Below are 23,337 nucleotides of genomic sequence, written 5' to 3' on the forward strand. Positions count from 1 at the left end.
AACCACTGAAAGCAGGTAAGTAAAAGGGAGAAAGAAATGGGGTTGGAAGACATGCATCACACACACGCACGCTTATTACAACAATTGTGCCCTCTTGACGGAGGGTCCGAATAAAAGCTAAGCTATTCTAAGCTAAGCTAAGCAATTAATCTAATTAAGCTAATTAGACTAATTATTACACAACACAAATTGAATTTGAATCAACTAGCTAATCTAAGCTAATTAAGTACAAACCAACTTAAAACTAGCTATACTAAGCTAATTATAATATTACAAAGATGGAATCAATTAGAAAATACATTAACTAACTAATTAGCAAATTAACTAACTACACAAAGCAGTTAAAACAGCCTCGAGGAGAGGGGTGTATGCATGCTCGGTCGGCTTCGCTCGGATATCCAATATCGTGCCTCATGTTGCCTCTATTTGCACTCTTCTGTATCTCTGAAAATTGTGCCGACTTCCATAGTGCTTCTGACCCACCTTAGGAACAATCTGAGGGGTGGTCGGCCAAGAGGAATAGCCATCGGCCATGTGTAATAATCATCAGCCAATTTTTATGGCTATCGGCCAATTTTGATTAGCCGATCGGCAGACAAAGTAGTCAAACGGCTACTGCTTCCTGCAAACTTCTCCTTTTGCTGCAACAGAGCACTAACAGAGGCATGGCAGTGTATTTACAAGAAAATATGTGTGCAACTACACCTGTTATCATGTCTAAGGCTCAAAGGTGTATAGTGCTCGGCTCTCGAGCCATCAATCACGCATTTCGATGCATGATGGCCAAAGAGGCCGAGTTGCACAATTCAATGTAAAATGAATGCACAAAAACATATAAATGCCTTAACTTCTATCATGCATGATCAAGAGGGTCGGCGACCGAGTATTGAGGCACGTTTCATCACTTCAAGTATGAAACGTCCCTTGTTTCTCGTGTTTAGACTAGCACCCAATCCAAACACATGCAATGCAACTCAAGCATGTTAAACACAATGTAATGCATGCACACAATGCGATGCATACACAATGCAATGAGACATGAGCAACCTATTAATGCTAATGGCATGCATACACAATGCAAGGCAACATAAGCATGCGAACAACATGCAAACAAACATGCTCAATGGACTTAAACCGAATATGGACGGACCTCAGTCATGCCAAAACAGTGGCCATAATGCTGAAATAAAGGCATGAAAGCAAGAGAAATGCATGCACATGTATTGGCTCACCAATTAGGCATAAGAACATAACTCTCAAAAGTGCTCAAGGAGTGAAAAATGTGGAAGTGTAAGAACACTATAAGCACTGAAATTAGGTATGAAATGATGCCAAATCATTCAATCAACATAAGCATGGCATGCAAGAGTCCTTAAGGCACAAAGCTACCAAGGAGGACTACTCTAGAGACATGCAATACATGGCACAAATGCATGAACCAACCATGGACAGAGCTCAAATAGGTCAAAACAAAGACCAAAACATGCTAAGATGGGGGGGTCAAATGTCTAAGCATGCATGCATACACACTAGGCCATAAACAAGGCAACAATGCACAACCCTTAGAGGCACTCAAAGGGTGAAAGATGTGGGAGCATGGCAATGCTACATGCTCTGAAATGTCACGATAAATGATGTCAAATCATGCACATTCACGAATGATGCATGCTAGGAGGCTCAAGGCTTAAGGCTAGCATAGCCAGTTGCACTACAACTATGCAATACATGAAGCATATGGAAAATACAACCCAAAAAAGTCTTAGAGCATGTCAAAATGATGCTAAAACATGTATGGAAGGAAGCCAAAATAAGCTAGCATGAAGGCATGAAGCATGGAATATGCAAGGCCAATAGGGAGAATTACACTACACCTACCAAGACCAAGCATGAGATGGCTTCGCCAACAAAAATCAGAGTTATATCATGGCAAAATAACCCCAAAAACATACTAAAATGATAGCTCGCAAGCTTAGGTATGAAGGCATACACAATGACTCATGTTTAGGGCATAAAGGACCAACCCTTCAAAGTATTGAAAGAATGACAAATGCAAGTGTATGACCACACTACATGCACTAAAATCACATATCAAATGATGCCAAATCATGAAAATAATCCAAGTAATGCATGCTAATGGCTTGGAAACTCAAAGCTAGTGAGCTAGAATGCACTACGGCTATACAAAGTAAGGCATGCATGACTAAAACAACATAAATCAGAGCTTAAGCATGCTAAAAAATGGCCAAAAGCTTGCTGGAGTTAAGCCAAAATCATACTAGAATGATGGTCCAAAGCATGATGCATGTTAGGCTAGTGTGCAAGTTTACACTCCAAGTCTATAAAGCATGCAAGAGGTGAGTCCACCAATCAAAATCAGAGTTATAACATGCCAAAATAACACCAAAAACATGCTTGAAAAGAGCTAACATAAACCACAAAAAGATGCTACTTTATAGTGCTAACAAGTCATGGCATGGAGAGAAGAAGAGGGGGGACCACCCCCACCTATTTGGGACCTCAAAATAGGTTTTTTAACACTGAAAATTCTCTAGATTTCAGTGGTTAAAAGTCCATGAAAACTTGTTTTGAAAGGCCTTGAAAGATAGCTCAAAAGGCTTTACAAGCCAAGGAGCAAAAGGGAGAGACAACCCCCTAGCCAAACAAGGCTTAAACCACCATTCTAGAACCTCAAAATCAGAGTTTTTTATGGTTCAAAACCAGCCCCAAAATAGTCCAAAACAATGGAAAATTGATGGTGAATCAAATGTGAAAAACAAGCTTAAAGGGAGAGAGGTATACCTCTTGATGCACAACAGCAAAACAACCACTTTTCTGAGCCAAACAACCTTCAATCAGCCCAAAAATAGGTTCCAAGGGACCTCAAGCCAATGGTGATCAACTTTGATGAAGGATGCCTAGGCAAACTAGAATTATTTCTTTACTTCCATGCACTTTTATGCACAAAATAGGCAAAAGAGAGTGAACTATAGAGAGAGGGGCAGAGATTCAGCTCTGGAATTTGTAGAGAGAGAGGACCTTTTAGAGTGAGAAGCTCTCAAAATTTCTCTAAGCCTTCCATATGTTCTCACCCCTTGAATATGAGATATAAGGCTCTCATATATAGCAAAATATCAAGTTTGGTCAAAATATCTGATTTAGGATAGGTAGCACAAGCTGGAAACAGCTAGAGGAGAAATATCTGCCAATTCTGGGTTTTCTGGACATTTTTGGCCGATCAGCCAACATTTGTGGCCAATAAGGTTCACTTTTGGCCGACTTATAGCTGCTGAGCTCCAATTGTGGCCGATGCACTCCCATAGAGGCCGATAGGAAAAATTAGTCCTGGTCCCTAACTTGAAGCAAGCCTAACTCCTTCATCTGGATGCCTTTTCAGGTCATTCTTGTGCCTAAACTGAAGCCCCGGACGTCTTCTAAAAAAATATGGCAGCCTCACATAAAAATTCCATGTGTGCTAAGAGATATACCTCTTTTAGTGAAGGCTGCTCAGTTTCGGTCCAACCGGAATGATTCCCAATTTCAACCAATCATATCTCCCCCATCCGGACTCGGATTTAGGAGATTCTTAAGTGAAAAATGAAGCCCCGGAAGTACGATTTCCAACGGTGGTGGCCTTATAGCTGAAATCCAATTATTCAAAAGGATAGGCCTGATTTAGCGAGGGCTGCTCGACTCTCTCTTAGCGATTCATGCCCATCTTCTTCTCCAACTTGGTTTCTTCCCTCTTCTCCTCTTTTCTTCAACTCCAAACCCATAAACGAGGTGTTTTGAAAGATTTTTCAATGATTTCATCTCTCTTTCATTCATTTTCACTTTGTCCTCGCTCGGTTTACCGAAAAGCACAAATTTAACGAAATGCGAGCCTCGGAACATCGTAGAAACTTCTTTTCAAAAATATTTTGAAAGAGAGGGTTTTAAGGTCTAAAAACCATTCAAAATAGCTTTGGTCCAAAATGGGGTGTGAGTTTAGGATTTGACTCTCCTCTTACCAAAAAAATTGAACCTTTACCCTGCACATCTTTCATCACCAAGTGAACCATCAGTAACGCCCAAGTCTTAAGGGCGGTCAAAAATGGGGTTTCTACACTAAGTCATGGGTCCCACCCATAAGCCAAACATGGTCCAATTATATACCAAAATAAACCCAACAAATTTATCTCAAATCCTGGTCCGAACACCCAAAACTCAATTTCAAATTCTGCTATAAATTAAGCTGAACACCAATCAGTCCGTGAATTTTCATAAACTAAATACTCATTATTAAATTCTGAAATGTTTATCCAACGTGCTAGACTCATATGGGAACAACATATAAAAATTTCATAATTTTCTGAGATCGGAAACTATGTTTTAAAAATACAAAACCGAACTGTTTTCGCACAGAATTTACACAACAATCAAATTAGAAAATTTGCTCAATTAAATTATGCACTGGCTATTTAAAAAAAAAATCTAGGTCATCACAGTCCCACAGGAAAGTAATTATTTATGAAATTTAATTGGAATAAGCTAATGGATTGGGTATTAAAAGGATTGAACACTCTAAACCCACAGGTATGAGTTTTCTTTTCCTTAAATATTTTGGAACCCATTAGTCTTATTATAAAGTAATAGCAAATCTAATACAGTTTAGTGACCTCTACCCACAGGAAGGTTTAGATTTGTTACTGAATTTGACATTGGTTGATTCAGACTATAGTTATTGTTTCAAAGCATTAATAATGTTCTTGGTAATTGTAGTGATTTCTACCTCTGTACTATCTAATGAGTCTTCTCATATTCCATTCTTGAACGGTGATAATTTTTCGGACTGGAAGGACAAAATCCTTCTAACATTAGGGTGCATGGACCTTGATCTGGCACTCCGTGTGGATGAACCTCCTGAACCCACAGACGGGAGTTCCGCTGTAGAAAAGAGTGCTTATGATAAGTGGAAGCGATCCAATCGCTTAAGCCTAATGCTCATAAAGTCACATGTTAGCCAGAGCATTAGGGGCTCAATCCCACCATCTGATAAGGTTTAGAACTACAAGAGGGCTATTGAAGAGCAATTTGTTAGTTCTGACAAAGCATTGGCAAGCACCCTAATGAACAAACTATCAAGAATGAAGCATAACAAGTCTAGGAGTGTGCGTGAGCACATTATGGAAATGAGGGACATTGCAGCTCATCTTAAGTCCTTAGAGATTGATATTTCTGAGTCATTCCTTGTCAAATTCATACTCAATTCTCTTCCTGTGGAATATGGAGCATTCCAAATTTCTTACAACACACAGAAGGAAAAATGGTCTATCAATGAACTTTTGACCGTGTGTGTTCAAGAGGAGGAGGGATTGAAGCATGGAAAAGTGGAAAGTGCTCATTTAGCAACACATAAAGGAGGGCAATGGAAAAAGGGCCAAGGTGATCAAAAATGAAAGAAACTTGGTAAAGTGCCAGTTAAAAATCATGGCAATAAAGATGCATGCTTCTTCTGCAAGAAAAAGGGTCACATGAAGAAAGACTGCCCCAAGTATAAGAAATGGCTTGAGAAGAAAGGTAATCTCATATCTCTTGTGTGTTATGAATCTAACTTTGTTAATACTCATCAATATGATTGGTGGATTGATTCGGGTTCTACAATTCACATTGCTAATGCCATGCAGGGCTTCCTCAGCCTAAGGAAAACGACGGGAAGTGAACAAGGCATCTATTCGGGCAATGGGATGCATTCGCACGTCGAAGCTATTGGAACTTTCAGACTTGTTTTAAAAAATGGCTTTGTTTTGGATCTTGAAAATGCATTTTACATTCTATTTTTTTCAAAAAACTTAATTTCTGTTTCTAGACTAGTACCATTTGGATTTGAATTTCAGTTTGTTGGTGCAAATTTTAGTTTGTTTAAAGACTCTGTTTCTGTAGGATTTGGTACTTTAATTAATGGTTTGTACAAATTAAATCTGGATCCTATTTTTGAACAAAATCTTTTAACCTTACATGGTGATATTGGCATTAAGCGTAATATTGTTGATGAGTTCTCCTCTATTCTTTGGCATATGAGATTGGGACATACCTCCATTGAGAGAATAAAGAGGTTGGTTAATGATGAAGTCCTTCCGACTCTTGATTTTACCAACTTTGGTACTTGTGTGGACTGCATAAAAGGAAAGCAGACCAACAAGACCAGCAAAGGTGCCAAAAGGAGTGAGGAAATTCTTGGAATCATACCCACTGATATTTGTGGACCATTTACTCCACCTTGTCTGAATGGTCAGAGATATTTTATCTCATTTATTAATGACTTCACACGATACATGTATCTCTACCTTTCGTTTGATAAGGCCGAGGCACTTGATGCCTTTAAAGTTTATAAAGCGGAGGTAGAGAAACAAACAGAAAAGAAAATTAAAATTGTGAGGTCAGACTGGGGTGGACAATATTATGGGAGGTACACAGAATTGGGACAATTACCAGGTCCATTTGCTAAGTTCCTTAAGGAAGAAGGCATTATTGCACAATATTTAATGCCTGGCACACCACAACAAAATGGTGTTGCTGAAAGAAGGAACCGAACACTTATGGACATGGTAAGAAGCATGCTTAGTTATTCTAATGTATCTATAAATTTATGGAGTGAAGCTTTGAAAACCGCTGTTTATATCTTAAATAGGGTTCCATCCAAGGTTGTTCCCAAAACACCGTTTGAGTTATGAAAAGGATGGAAGCCAAGTTTAAGACACTTACACGTTTGGGGTTGTCCAGTTGAAGTGAGAGTGTACAACCCACATTTAAAGAAATTGGACCCCAGAACAGTTAGTGGTTTTTTCATAGGCTATGCAGAAAACTCCAAGGGTTACAGATTTTATTGTCCTTTAAACTCACTTAGAATTGTTGAAGCCATAAATGCTAAGTTTATTGAGGAAGTTGACCCTAGTGGGAGTTACCCTCGAAAGATAGAGTGGAAGGAATCACGGGATCCGGATACAACACCCATGAATATAGGTGAATTGGTTGTCTTTCAAGATAATCAACCCGATATTCTTGAAAATCAACAAATTCAAGAACTTTCACCACAAGAGGAACAAGTCAACATAGAGCCTGTAGCTCAAGTCCCAATTGAGACTACAGAATTAAGAAGATCCTCACGAGCTAGAAAGTCAGCAATTTCTGGTGATTATTTTGTATACTCAATGGAGTCTGATTTTGACATCGGATCTAAAGATGATCCTATTTCATTTTCTAATGCCATGAATAGGGATGATTCTAAATTATGGTATGATGATATGAAGGAAGAGTTGGAATCTATGGCTAAGAATCAAGTTTGGGAAATTGTCAAGTTGCCTAAAGGAGTTAAAGCGGTTGGCTGTAAATGGGTCTATAAGACCAAGAAAGACTCAAATGACAATGTCGAACGATATAAAGCCAGACTCGTAGCTAAAGGTTTCACTCAAAGAGAAGGCATCGATTATCATAATACATTTTCTCCGGCTTCTAAGAAGGATTCATTTCGAATTATCATGGCATTAGTAGCTCATTTTGATTTAGAGTTACATCAAATGGATGTGAAAACGGAATTTTTAAATGGGGATCTTGAGAAAGAACTATACACGAACCAACCTGAAGGTTTTTGTTCTGATAAAGATAGTCACTTAGTTTGCAAGCCCAAGAAATCCATATATGGACTAAAACAAGCTTCCCGACAGTGGTATTTAAAGTTCCACAATATTATTACTTCATATGGTTTTACGGAGAATGTTGTGGACAATTGTATATACCTTAAGGTGAGTGGGAGCAAATACATTTTTCTAGTTCTATATGTGGATGACATTTTACCTGCATCTAATGATTTGGGATTGTTGCATGATACTAAACAATTTCTTTCCCAAAATTTTGAAATGAAGGATATGGGTGAAGCTTCTTATGTCATTGGCATAGAGATTCACAGAGATAGGTCCAAAAGGACATTAGGACTGTCTCATAAAGCCTACATTGAAAGAGTTTTGGAGAAATTCAAGATGAGTGATTGCACTCCTAATGCAGCGCCCATTTTAAAGGGTGACAAATTCGGTTTAAATCAATGTTTGAAAAATGATTTGGAAAAGGAACAAATGGTTAGCATTCCCTATGAGTCTGCAGTAAGCAGTTTAATGCATGCTCTAGTTTGTACACGACCTGACATTGCATTTGCAGTTGGGATGCTTGGAAGATACCAAAGTAATCCAGTAATGGAACATTGGAAGGCTGCAAAGAAAATCATGAGGTACTTAAAGGGAACCAAGGACTACATGCTTACTTATAAGCATGTTGACTGTCTTGAGGTGGTTGGATATTCAGACTCAGATTTTGCGGGTTGTCAAGATTCCAGAAAATCCACTTTAGGATATGTCTATCTACTAGTAGGCGGTGTTGTTTCATGGAAGAGCGCCAAAGAGATGATAATTGCATCGTCAACAATGGAAGCAGAGTTTATAACATGCTTTTAAGCAACCTCACAGGCTATTTGGTTAAGGAATTTTATCACAGGGCTTCGAATTGTGGATTCAATTTCTACGCCATTAAAGGTTTATTGTGATAATTCGGCTACTGTTTTCTTCTCTAACAACAACAAAAGTGGTAGCCGAAGCAAGCATATTGACATAAAGTATCTTGCTGTTCGAGACCATGTTAAGAAGTAAGAAGTCAGCATTGAGCATATTAGCACCGATATGATGGTTGCAGATCCCATAACCAAAGGTCTTTCTGTAAAGGTGTTTTCAAAACACGTTGAGGGCATGTGACTGATTGGTTAGCTCAATAATTTTTCTAGTTGTTGTTTCATTTTGTTTTGTCATGACATTTTGATTATTATTAGTGAAAAGCATCATTTTGTGCACCTAAAGTATTTGTGATACTATGCAGCCCATTGGGACTATTGATCCATAGGGATCATTGGACCCAGAATAACTTATTAGAAGTTATTTATAAAGAATGACACCACATAAAGTTGAGAGTGTGATACAATGTAATACATGGAAGGAAATACTTAATTGATAGAGTATAACCGCCATGATTCGTGTAATATAACTCTAAGGTTTGGGTATTTTTTATTTAATGGCCATAATCAGTTTGTTAGTTACCCGACAGTCAACAACGTGTGTTCTATGTGCCAAGTGAGAGAATGTAAGAATATCCATAAAGTGGTCCATATGCCACATGTTTGTTTTATTTATTTAGTTATTTATATTATATATATTTAATTAGTTTAATGGTTAATGGGTAACTAACGTCTGTTCACTATCCCATATGGTGGTTTCATGAGTCCTTACAACTTCCCTGATGGTGGAAAGTTGTAAGGGGTTACACTTGGATATAGGTCCAAGCCTATTTATATATATGTCTGTGATAGCCATCAAACACAAACGTTATTTTGTGAATAGAATAGACTTGAAACTCTGTTCCTTTCACTTTTCCTATATGGTTCTGTAAAAGTGTTCTGTGAGTGGGTTTTGTTTATACATTCAAGATTGGATCATTCAAGGATGAAGATTCAAAGGCTTGAACATTATGGCGGGAGGTATTCTTCTTTCTGAATTAAATTTATTTTAATTCTCACACACCCTCCTACCTCATCTCACACTCCAACTTCATATTATTTAGAAACCCATCTGAGCCAAAACCAAAAATCTCCAACCTTTTTCTAGCTCAAGAACATATAGTTATATATATACATATAGTTGTATGAACATGTATATGCGTATAGTTATATATATATGCTTCTCACTCTCTCTCCGGTTGCAATCTCTCTCACTTTCACTATTTTTCTCTCTTTCTCTCTCTTTCTCCTTCCCCTTTTTTCTTTTTTCCTTTATCAATATTTTTTTTGAATCAGGCACTACACAAAACGACGTCGTTTTGTGCACTTCTGTTATGTCCGTTAGAAATTACAACATGCTATAAAGTTTAGGGGGTTTAAGTGTTACAAATGAAACTATAGGGGGGTTCAGTGTTTTTTGGATAAACCACAGGGGGTGAAATTGTTATTTACCCTATAAATTTTCTCGAGAAGCCTTGGACTAGGGCTGAGTGGCCTAATTAATGTTGAGCCACCTCTGGCAATAGACTCCTTTCCTCTTTGTCATTTTATTTTTTTATTTTTTTAACTTGGTAACTTTCAACACTGTTTGCTTCCATGTAAATAAGGGGAAATTGTGAAGTAGGCAGTTGCTCTCCAGTCCATGGCATTGTTTGAATTCCATTTCGATAATCCGAATAGTTTATTTTGATGGACATTTTATGTATTTTATTCAAACAAAATATTGGATCGATCCGATAATCATAACATCTTCAATTTATCACATTTGTCAACCAAAAAAAAGATGATGCCTTGGTGGTGAAGATGCAAAAGTGACTCTTTAGTACCAGCTATTGGGATGCAAGACTTATGCTCATTAATTTTTGAATCATTAACTCTTTAATATTATACTTGGATGATATTAAGGTTAGGCTGTGACTTAGCTTGTTTTGAGGGATTGTTTGTGAATCTCTCGAGTTTACATGTCCTTCTTGTTTCTCTTATTGACAAATAGAGATTCTTATAATCACACTAAAAAGAATTAATTATCACACATTAATTTCTTTACTAACGTTTTTACTCAAACAAAAAGTAAGAAATCATTATTTGGACGTTGATTGGGAAAAATTAATTTTATCTCAATTTTTACTTAAATCAAAAGAGAACGAAAGAGAAAAAAAAAAAAAGATAGATGAAAAACATATGAGCCACTACCTCCTGGAGAGAACAAAGAGGTAGGAAAGAGATACATAGGAGAGAAAACATCACAAACCTCATACTTAATTTTATCTTCTTAATTTGCGGAATGGATGGAAGATAAGAGCACTTCAGTCGGGGTAGGAAAGGGTGGCGTAAGCGTCGATGCAGCGAAAGGAGGCGTCTCTGTGATCACCGGAAACAAAAACTACAATTTAGCTGCTACTGCGGATCAACTCCATGATAATCCCAACATCACTATTTTCCTCTTGGAAAATGACTTGAAAAAATACACAAAAATGACATTACACTTCACTAAAACCACCACATCAACTACTTTCTTGCCTCGCCAGGTTGCCGAGAAAATACCTTTTTCATCCAAGAAAATGCCACAAATTCTTGACTATTTCTCGGTGAAACCCAACTCCATGGAAGCCAAGACAATCAAGCAAACAATCAAAGAATGCGAAAAGCCTGGAATCAAAGGAGAAGAGAAATATTGCGCGACTTCACTAGAGTCCATGATCGATTTATGCCGTTACAAGCTTGGGAAAAGTATCCAAGCAATCTCCACAAAAGTCAAAAAAGAAACCCATTTGCAAACATACACTATTGAAGGAGTGAAGAAGATGGCAAGCGATGCAGCCGTAGTGTGCCATAAGCAAAACTATGCGCACACGGTGTTTTATTGCCACAAGACACAAACCACAAAGGCGTACAAGGTTTCAATGGTAGGCGTCGATGGAACGAAAGTAGAAGTAGTTGCAGTGTGTCATACCGACACATTGGATTGGAATCCGAAACACTTGGCCTTTCAAGTGCTCAAGGTCAAGCCAGGGACTGTGCTTGTTGGACTACTACTGGAAGAACAAACACAGGGTCTGGTGGTATCCCATGTGCTTGAGGTCCTCTTGGTCCATGAGGTATATTCAAGGCTGGTTGTCCCTGTGGTACTGGTTGTTGTTGGGGGTATGGTTAACCACTCTGGGCCTGTCCTGCGAAAGGTGTTGCAAGAGGAGGAATAGGAGGAACAGGTGTTGTTTCTCTCCCAGCCGCAGGAAACCCTTCCAACCTCGCGGGTGTGAATTCGAACAGAGGATTAGTAAACCCCCTTGTGCCAGGCATGGTTTCGAACATGGGATTTTGAAACATTCTCATGCCATTTTCTTGCGTTGGCCCAGATCTACCAATTTGTATGGCTTCGCTGTTAGATAATGAGATATTTTGATTTACCAAAGGTCTCGAAGAAGGCTTATACCATGACTGAGGTATAGGTGATGGTCTTTCATAATTTTGATTTCTAGTCTGACCATTAGTATGTCTATTAATTTGCATAGGTTGTTTATCTCTAGCCAATCTTTGCTGAAAGACATTTGAATTTTCCTCCATATGCCTTGTGATAGTTGGTTGATGGGAATTCATTCTATCTATAAAGGATGTTGCCCATCTTTCCATTGTATACGTTAACTATTGTCCCATGGCATCTACCAAGCCTCCCATGGATTCATTGGCTAGGTAGATGGAATAGTGGATGGTCTAATTCTATGGCCTCGTCCAATATTTTAAACATGTGATGCATGCTCTGAGGTGCTAGTTTGTTCGACCATAGGTTCTGATGAGATAGGTGCTTCCATAGAATGTGTTATCACATTATCCTCTGGATCAGCTACTTCTACCTCTCCCTCCATACCTTCTTTCAAGCGTTCATTTTCTCCTTGTCTCCTACGTCTAGTCATTTTAGTGTCCCACTGGGCGTGCCAAAAATATATGTTGGATTTTTTGGCTTTTGAAGGTTAATAATGTAAATTTAAGCGTGCCATCAAGGATCAATTAGTCCTTATAGAATTTATAATTGCCAACTAATTATCAAGTGATTGGGTTGTAGTTCTTTCAGCCTCAATGAAAAGAACTTTTACTGGTGGCTTGTTTAGGAGAAACTAGTAAATAATAATGAGTGAAGAACAATTTCAGAATCTGAATTTCATTAAGTAAATGAAAATTTACAATGATCTGACCCAGCCTCGTAGAGGTTCAAAGCAACAAACTATTTGAAACTACTCCTAGGAAATGAAATGCAGTATATGAATTGAAGTGTAGAAATGTAAAGAATTGTAAAACTGGAAGGAAAATGAAGTAAATAAACTGATTTTTTGATCTGAGTCTGGGGCTTCATTTTGGGGCATTCCTTGCTATTTATACTTCTCAGTGGTAATCGTCGAAATGGGCTTCCAATCGTCAAAATGTCCTCCCATGATTGTTGAACATGCTCTCTCACAGCCAGTCCCACTACGCCACTCTTGCAGTTAGACTTCCCTCATGATTTTGAATTTAAACTTTAGGAATAACCGTTAGGCCACATCATCCTGTTTCTCTCAATAGTTCCAGTGCTACGCAGATCCATTATTACCAATACGAACAGCCACGTGTCTAACTTTGATTGACAACTTGTATTAACTCCTCAAATTGCCTTCTTTGTACCACGTGTTAAATTGTGATTAGCTTTTACAAATTATACGGCCAACAATTACCATACAACTCACCTATTTATAAGTAAGAAGATCCTTACTATTCAGCACTATGCTGCAATATGCAGCACACCACATGGTACCACATGGCACCATGCTTCCCGTGAGGTTTCTTAAAAATTATTTGCACAAGTTTCACTATGGCCCAAAAAAATATTATAATTTTTTTTTCTTTCAAAAATTAAGTAAATATATTTTGGGTGTCACATACATAACATTTTTTAAAATGATAATAATAAGTATATCATGCATGGCAAATGACAGGGTGAGTTCTGTGGTGCCAACCTAGTTGGGATCATTTAGTTCACTGTGATGCTTTTGCACTTCCCTTTCCTTTATTGATATATTTTGTCTTGTACCTTGTACTTGTTTTTTTCATCAATAAAGCTTCTTTTTTGCCGATCAAAAAAAGTATATCATGCATGGCATGCCCAAAACAGAATGCTATAATCATACAAGATGTCTAAATCTTAATAATTTTGATAAATTATTTAAAATTTATAACATTTTTCTAAATTTGATGGTTAACACCCCCTCCCTAAATCCAAATAAATTTGGTGATTGTTTGTTATGGAACTTGAACCAAAAAGTCCAATTTGTTAAGAGAGCTACATACCAAATTTTCATAGATTCACTTCTTCAGTCCAAGAACATAGTCATTACTTTGCTTGGACTGTAATGCACCATACGTCACTTCTCTCTCTCTCTCTCTCACATATGTGTCCCCAGGTAACCTCCCACAGTACCATTTGGCATAATTATATTTAATGCATGTTGCTTTTGGTGCTATCTCACATATGTGTCCCCAGGTAACCTCCCACGGTACCATTTGGCATAATTATATTTAATGCATGTTGCTTTTGGTGCTAGAGAGAGAGAGAGAGAGAGAGAGAGAGAGAGTGAGAGTGAGAGAGAGGGGTCTACACTCTTTTAAGTCCTAACACTAACACTCACTTATAAATATCACAATCTCACTTCTCTTACTTCCAAGTGTAAGCTAGCTATACTGATAAGCTTTCTTTCTCTTTCATATCATAGTTTTCTGTTCTGCAGCTTTCCATGGAATTCCACCTCCTACCCATCCTTGCATTTCTTTCTGTGAGTTTCTCGGCTCCCAAATCCTCATTAACATTTGTAATTTTTTTTTTTTTTTTTTTTTTGCAATTTTGAGCGGTTTAATATATATATATATATATAAAGGATGGGTTGAATTTGAAAATGGTTTACTCTGTATTTAGTTGAGAGATTTGAGAAATAATTTTGAAAGAAAAAAAGAAAAAGTATGTAAAATTATATAAAATATAGGTATATATTTTATTTACATTTTATTTATCTTTTATTTTTTCCTTTCTAAATTCTTTCGTAAATCTCCTAACCAAACATAGTATTAAAGTTTTTTGAAAATGACTTAAAGTTGTTGCTAGATATGAAATTTTACAGTTAACAATTTGAGGAGCATTCTTGAAAAATAGAAAAAGCGTGACGAAGTTTCATCTTCTATGTTGCGTGCTTTTAATAATTGAATAGATATATGTTCTTGTATGTGTATATCTATTTTGGATAAATTACATTGGTACTTCTTATAGTTTATCTTTTGTGTCAATTTAGTTGTTGTAGTTTTAATTTTATTAATTTTACTTTTGAATTTTTTATATTATATCAATTTAATCTAATTAATAATGCTTTTAACAAATTGGACTAAAATCAAATAGCAAAAATTATCCATTCACACTCCTCAAGTGAATGAGGAGTTTGTGTCCAATTTGAAATGACCTATTCTCTTTTAAATGGACCATTATGCCTTTATTTTTGTCCAATTTTTTATTAAATGTTATTAATTTAAACTAAACTAACACAAATATGAAAATTAAAAAGCAAAATTAATACAATTTAATCTATATGGACTAATTGATATAAGAGACAAATTAAACTATGGATATAATTTGTCCATGTATTTGTGTCCTCAACAAATGTTGTTTAACTTTTCTTTACTTTAGTTTTTATGTTTTTGAAAACAAAAAATAATGAAAAGTTCGAAAACATTCATCATTCATATCGTTCCCATTTTTGTATAAAAATAAAGAAAAATTAGTGAAACATTCCTCTCCAACTTTGAGGCCCAAGATGTTTTTTTTTTTATTAATTAAGGTCCCTTGATGAAATTTCTCTATATCATACCAGAGAAATTTCAAAATTTGATAATTAAAATTTTTCTGTGTCGAGATAGAAATTTCTCTGAGTTAGGCGAAATTTTTTTTAGTCAAATTTTCCCTGTGAAAATGTTGAGGGACATTAACTACTATAAACAATCCCCTAAAAATAATTTATGAAAATTTGAAAATAATTTTTTTATTGCTTCCTAAAAACAATTATTTTATATTAAAAAATCATTAAAATAGTCTTCAAAAAATAATTCACCTAATAAATAAGTATTTATGTAAGTTAATGCAATTTTTTTGGTATTCAAATTGAGAAGCTAATTAATGAGATTTTTATTTTTTCTTATACAGTTGGCGTTGGTAGCAAGTCATGCAACTCTATCTCCTGAAGCATACTGGAACTCGATTATGCCAAACTCTCCTATGCCTAAGGTTGTCAAGGATCTTTTACACCCTGGTTAGTCTTCCACTCTAGGTACTAATGATTTAAGAATTTTTGAGATCTTAGATTAAATGTTAAAATGAGATTTTATTTTACTAAAGTGTTAGTAAAAATGAAGGCTAAAATTATATATATATATATATATATATATATATATATATATATATATATATATATATATAATTTTCGAGAAGCCTTGGGCTAGGGCTAAGTGGCCTAATTAATGTTGCGCCACCTCTGGCTATAGACTCCTTTCCTCTTTGTCATTTTATTTTTTTATTTTGATTTTTTATTTTTTTAACTTGGTAACTTTCAACACTATTTGCTTCCATGTAAAACAAGGAGAAATTGTGACGGAGGCAGTTTCACCAGTCCATGCTGTTGTTTGAGTTCTGATTTAATGATCTGAATTTGTTTATTTTGACAGATATTTTATGTATTTTATCTATATAAAATATTAGATCGATTCGATAATCATAACATATTCAATTTATCACGTTTATCAACAAATAAAAAAGTAAGAAATAGGTGATGATTTGGTGGTTAAGATGCAAGAGTGACTCTTTAGTAGACAAGAGGTTAAGGGTCCAAATTTCACTACTGGCTACTGGGGTGCAAGACTCACGCTCATTAATTTTTGAATCACTAACTCTTTAGCATTATAGTTTGACGGTATTAAGGTCAGGCTTGACTTAACTTGTTTTGAGCACTGTTTGTGAATCTTTTAAGTTTGTACATCTTTATTTCTCTTATTGATAAATAAAGATTCTTATAATCACACTAAAAGAGAATTAATTGTCACACATTGATTTCTCCACTAACTTTTTTACTCAAACAAAAAGTAGGGAATCATTATTTGAACGGTGATTGGGCAAAGTTAATTTCATCTCAATTTTCACCTAAATCACAAGAAAATAAAATAAAAATAAATTGAAAAACATATGAGAGCATCTCCAACGGTAATAGGCATTTTACCTATCTAAACATTACTATAAAGTGTACATTTTATTTTGCCAATCAACTGTTTCATGTTTTTGCTCCAACCATGCTCTTTATTTTAGCTATTCATCCAAATACTATTAATTTTATAAAATGCCACATCAGCAACAAAGATGGAGGGAAATAATCCTAATGATTAAATACATTTTGCCTAGCCTTGAAGGCTAGCTACATGTAGCTAGTGAATGTGAATTGAGCTAAAATGCCTAATTACATGCCTAGTGCATTGGAGTTGAAAAAAGTGAGTCATACTAGGCATTTTGCCTAACAATCATTATATACCTAGTGCATTGGAGATGCTCTGAGCCGCTACCTCCTCTTTCTCCACTCCATCCTCCAATCCTCACAACTTGTTTCTCCACTAAAGAAGTATGTAATGACATCGATGACAATTAATTAAATGACACTACTAAATAAATTTTTTTACTACACCACTGCCAACAACCCTTCATTTAAATCATGGAGAGAACAAAGAGGTAGGAAAGAGATGAGAGAAATAGATACATAGGAGAGAAAACATCACAAACCTCATACTTAATTTTATCTTCTTAATTTGCAGAACGGATGGAAGATAAGAGCACCTCAGTTGGGGTAGGGAAGGGCGGCGGTGGCACTAGTGTTGGTGCGGGGAAAGGAGGTGTCTCTGTGAACACCGGACACAAAAGAAAGCCCTATGTCGGCGTAAACGGCCCTAACATCGGTTACGGTTTCGCCGCTACTCCGGATCAACTCCATTATAATCCCAACATCGTTCTTTTCTTCTTTGAAAATGACTTGAAAAAATACACAAAAATGACATTGCAGTTCACTAAAACCACCACATCAACTGCTTTGTTGCCTCGCCAGGTTGCCGAGAAAATACCCTTTTCATCCAAGAAAATGCCACAAATTCTTGACTACTTCTCGCTGAAACCCAACTCCATGGAAGCCAAGACAATCAAGCAAACAATCAAAGAATGCGAAGACCCTGCAACCAAAGGAGAAGAGAAATATTGCGCGACTTCACTAGAGTCTATGATCGATTTCTGCCGTTACAAGCTTGGGAAAAGTATCCAAGCAATCTCCACAGAAGTCAAAAAAGAAACCCCTTTGCAAACATACACTTTTGAAGGAGTGAAAAAGATGGCAAGCGAAGCAGCCGTAGTGTGCCATAAGCAAAACTACAAGTACACCGTGTTTTATTGCCACACGACACAAACCACAATAAAGGCGTACAAGGTTTCAATGGTAGGCGTCGATGGAACGAAAGTAGAAGCAGTTGCAGTGTGCCATACCGACACATCGCATTGGGATCCGAAAAACTTGGCCTTTAAAGTGCTCAAGGTCAAGCCAGGGACAGTTCCAATTTGCCATTTCCTTCCTGAGGATCATATAGTTTGGGTTCGTAACTAAGATTGATCTTTGCAAAAAAGAGTCATCACTACTTGTTTAATTAGTTTTTAATATGTTTGTTTTGCTTGGTTTGGATTGTCATCATAATCTGAAAAACTCTACTCAGATATATATGTCGTGTTTATATATATGTACTATAACAACTCTCCCACCCACATATGCATATGAGCTTGACATAAGGGTGGCTTGTGGCTTGTTTTTCAGTAATAATAGATATGTTGTCCCCTTGTTCAAAAAAAAAAAAAAAAAAAGATATGTTGTCCCTGGTGTTTAGCACTACTTAAAACTACTCCAAAATGTTATACAATACCAGAAAACTGCTATGCATTCAAAATTTATATCTTGATAATTATTCTGAAATTGAGGTTTGTATAGCATATCTAAAGGTGGTATGATATGAGTTATATATGTGACAATAAATGTAGCCCATTGATATAAATTTTTGGATACCTTTTTGGAATTTTTTTTTTTTTTTGTTTTTTTTTTGTTTTTTTGAGTATGTAGCACTATCATGCTGAATTACTAATATCGGTAGCCTATATTTGGGGATTCTATTTCAACCCAAAATATGTCTCAATACGCTTGATTTAAATTTATAAATTTTAATTCTTATTATATTTTAATATAAATTTACTAATAAGGACAACACATATTAAACCCTAAAATAATTTTTTTTCTCATGCCACACCCTAATCAGTTATTCATATTCAAATCTTTGTATTTTCTTCTCCAAAAGATCAAAGTTATTTCTTCTTCTTCTTCTTCTTCTTCCAAAACTCCAATTCATCCTATCAAAACTCACTATCATCATCAACCTCATCACTTTTTTATTATTTTAAAACCCTAAACCTTAAAAGAAAGTTTGAACATAATCAAATAATTGATGAAAGTAATAATCAAAATAGTTTTTTTGAAGCAACCCATCAAAAAAAATGGTAAGTATTCATATAAAGGGGTTTTACAATTTTTGTAGAGCGCCATCAATTATTTTATATATCATTTTTTTGACAAAAAATAAAGGGCCCAGTAGTTAGAATAACAATAGCATATTATTGAAGTTCTTATTTTTTCATTGAAATAGTACATTATTTGATAACTACTCTTTATTGTTAGTGCCTGATACTTATAAGTTTGGTTTTTACTTTTTAACGAGCATTCTTGTGAATAATTTATAATGCAAAAGTTTTTTTCTGTATTGAAAAGTTTTATAATGCTTATGTAAAAGTTTGATTTTTTCTGTATTTATAATACTTATGTGCTTATAAGTTTGGTTTTTTATTTTATTTTTATTTGAGAATTATTTTCTGTATTGAAAAGTTTTCAAAATAATTTAGTTTTTTAAGTTTGTTTATTATGTATAATTTGGGTTTACCTTGAGGGTAATTTAGAAAAAATAATAAGGTGAAATGAAAGTAAAACAAAATTTAAAATAATTAAACAATGTGTATTTAGAAATTAGGAGCACTTAATGATTTTTTGGGTGTAAAAAGAATCCCACCTATATTTCTTTCGCAACTAACAATTTATAATGGGTAAATTATACCCAAGGCCCATGTAACTTGTTTTTCTGTTTTTTTTTTTTTTTATGTTTATCAATTTGATATTTATAGTTTCAATTACATCTCACATTATGCCAATTAATAAAATTGATAATGATACTTTAGAAATTGAACTAAAATTAAAGGTAAAATTATTCATTCAAGACGAAATGAATATTTCAAATTGGACACAGAAGAGTAAAATTGGACACAAATCAAGGGAAAAATTATCCAGGGAATGAACCATTTCAAATTAGATGTTATTGGAACAATTTTTTGTGAAAAATAAATAAATTGAAACAAATCAAACAAATAAAATAAATTACATACCGAATTCATTTTGACCGAACCGAACGAATATTTAAAGACCAAGTCGAGTGTGTGACACTCTGTCCTTAAGACAGATTCGTCCCGGTACGGTACTTACGATTAATTGACGTCTATCTCCCATGATACAATGATCTTCACAAATTTGTAGTAGCACTCCAAACAAATTTGTCCGACGAACTAGAACCTTGTGTTCTATACTCTCTTTAATTTTCTCTAAAACTAGAATGAAGAATAAATAATGCAAAGGAGTAGAAAATTGGACAGCAAAAAAATATAAATTTCAGACTGATTTTCGGATTGGATCAAATGCTGGAACAGATCTGGAATTTATAGGACTGAACAGGTTTGTTTTTCAAACTGAACAGGGGTGAATTTGAAATGAACAGGTGCAATTCATATTTCAATAGATCTGCAGATTTGTATGATTTGCCTGAACTGTTTGAATCTATCAAGATAGTGCAGTTTCGGATCTGTAACTGCTAGGCAGTTTTGAGCAGTTAATCTGTTAAAATTCCGGATTGAAAGAGGTAAAAAATTTGGATAGAAAATTAAATTCAATTTTGGCATAATTTGAATTTAATTTCATTAAGAATTTCTGGAAAAAATTTCAATAAATTTTGTCCAAAAAATTAATATAAGAACCGACCCACAACCCATACCCAGCACGGCTCGGCCGGATGGCAGCGGCACGCGTGTGGTGGTTTGAACCAAGGTTCCAATTGCCTATAATTCCTCCCTTCTACAAACTTGGGGTGCCCCTTGGAACCCAACCCAAGTTAGTACACCAAGAGCTTATATACATAAACAAACTCTCTTAAAGTTTCAATGTGGGACAACACGTTTCAAGGAAACCCACATTTAATTCTTTAAATTGTCCATACCACGAACCTGAAAACGACTTTAACTTCATATTCACTCATAAATGGTTTTGACGAACCGTCTTCACCTTGTGACTTGCCATGCGGCAAGGAACACATCACCTCTTCAGACCCATCCCAAAAGACGTTTGGGACCCACTCAATTTTGGGCTCAAAGTTGGCCCATAATAAACCTTATAAAATCAATTTATTCCAACAGATGTTAATCCCTGAATCACTTCGAAGAGAGTGAATAAATTATTTTACTCTTAATTTCAGTCCAAATTTTAAAGGGATATTATCAATTACATTAAATTGACACAATATGAAAAAAAATAAAATAAAATAAATTGATACAAATAGAACTAAATAACCAAATTGACACAATAAACATGTTTAATTTGCCCTTCTATAAACTATTGCACATTGAATCGACAGACCAATAGGGAGACCTTGAAGGATTCTTGAAATGGACATGCATTGACCAACATGGTTGGGAAAAAATGTAAAATTATGCAAACAACTTTAATTCATAAATACAGTAAAAAAATGGATCATTCAATTCAACAAACTACTTCAGAGCTTTTGATGTAGAGATTATATTCTGACAAAAAAATTTAAGAAATATAAACAAAACTTTTTTAGGAGCAATTTGATAAAATTTATGTTCGTTTTTTTTTTAAATATAAACAAAACTTTTTTAGGAGCAATTTGATAAAATTTATGTTTGTTTTTTTTTTAAAAAAAAAAATTCACAAGAAATTTTAAAAATATAAACAAAAACTCATTTGGTATTTAATTTCTTTTTAAAAATATTATAAATATTTTATAAAATTTATTAAATTCTTGTAACCAAAAAAATCACTTGTTTTACAAATAAAATTTCATTCATTTATCTCTTTCTCACACCCACTACTCATGATCACCACATTCGGCCATTCCTAATTGCAACCATCGTCGCAAGCAATCTCCTCTAACCACCACCTCCCATTAGGGTTGGTCCTGCCTTAGGTGAGAAAGTTGCTTGCCCAAGGCCTTATCCAAAAAGAAAGACCTTATCTAAATACCTATTTAAAATATGTATAAAAAAATCCGCCATATATCACCTAAAATTTTAACAATTATCCACTTTTTTATGTTATTTCTTATATAGCTTAATAAGTTTCACTATTTGTTAAATATAATAAATCATATACATACACATGATTTCTATTACATTAATACACATAGAAAGCAAATTAAAATGGTAAAATAAAGTTGGTGTAAAATAGCATTTCTATTTAAAAAAATAAATAAAATAAAATTATCCCAAGGCCCACTTAAATAAAAAGAGAAATATTAGTTATTATCATATATATATATATATATATATACCACTTTATTTTACCTTTTATGTGTATTCATACAGTAAATGCCATGTACATATATATAGTCCATCTACAAAATATCAGTAATGTTGCGGATCCAGACATAAAAATGCATAAATTATCCAAAATTTCATATCAATGGCGCAGATTCATTTCATATATGGATCATACACTTCATCAATTCAATCTCCATCACACATACACATTTCTAAGTCCCAATTTTAGGACCCTAGTTTTTTGATAAAATATTAGAAACCCCCATATCATTTCAGATGTAAAATGTCAAGTAAAATATTTTGGTTATATATAACAGTCCTTAAATAAAACTCGTTAATAATAAAGGTTTGAACAAAACACTTCTTATTCAAAGATTCATAATATATATATATATATATATAAATAGTAAGTCTACTACAGATTGTGGATCGCCAACGATGTCAAACGAGAGGAAAGATCGTGGAGGTTGGCAACCGGTAGTTCAACGAAGAGGATCGATCAAGACTACAAGGGATTCAAAGGTGGGTGAGCTATTTACAATATTTGTGGATAACATCCCTAAGTCAATGAATCCGAAAGGTTTGTTTGGGCTATTTACAAAGTTTGGCATTGTTAAGGATGTGTTCATCCCAAAGAAAAGGAGGAAGACCACAGGGTCGAGATTTGGCTTCGTAAGATATGATTGTCCGGTAGCAGCTGAGATTGCAGTTCAAAGGGCTGATGGGTTGTGGTGTGATGATAAAGCTTTAAAGGTTAAAAGGGCTGAGTTTGAAATGGAAGACCATGACCAAGTCAAGCAACCTAGGGGACTTAATCAGAGGACTAAAACCATGGAAAGAAGTAGGGACTGTGATGCTCAAGGAGGAGGAATACAGAAAAGACAAGTTTTTGGAGGGTTAAAATCTTATGCAGAGGTTGTTGGAAAAGGTGTTGTACAATGTAGAGAGGAAGTTGTGGTTCAAGTATCAGAAGCTGGTAATGGGTGGT

General features: G+C 35.1%; 1 protein-coding gene and 1 pseudogene across 2 annotated transcripts in view; both read left to right on the plus strand.

The window, feature by feature from the left end:
- LOC114319473 (BURP domain-containing protein 5 pseudogene) overlaps positions 1 to 11,769 on the plus strand; it is a 46,834-nt pseudogene extending 35,065 nt beyond the window's left edge. The window contains exon 3 of the transcript XR_014344606.1: positions 10,852 to 11,769. The product of XR_014344606.1 is annotated as a BURP domain-containing protein 5 pseudogene (transcript). The remainder of the gene's footprint in view (positions 1 to 10,851) is intronic.
- LOC114274943 (BURP domain protein RD22-like) lies at positions 243 to 18,385 on the plus strand. Its single transcript, XM_082894776.1, has 4 exons — positions 243 to 257; positions 14,279 to 14,367; positions 15,780 to 15,885; positions 17,429 to 18,385. Exons 2-4 carry the CDS (start codon positions 14,329 to 14,331, stop codon positions 18,259 to 18,261), a joined length of 978 nt encoding a protein of 325 aa, XP_082750902.1. The 5' UTR covers positions 243 to 257; positions 14,279 to 14,328; the 3' UTR covers positions 18,262 to 18,385.
- Positions 18,386 to 23,337: the final 4,952 nt, after the last annotated feature.

The sequence above is a fragment of the Camellia sinensis genome, chromosome 11 (assembly GCF_055761805.1).
Source record: "Camellia sinensis isolate YWXY chromosome 11, ASM5576180v1, whole genome shotgun sequence".
NCBI lineage: Eukaryota > Viridiplantae > Streptophyta > Magnoliopsida > Ericales > Theaceae > Camellia > Camellia sinensis.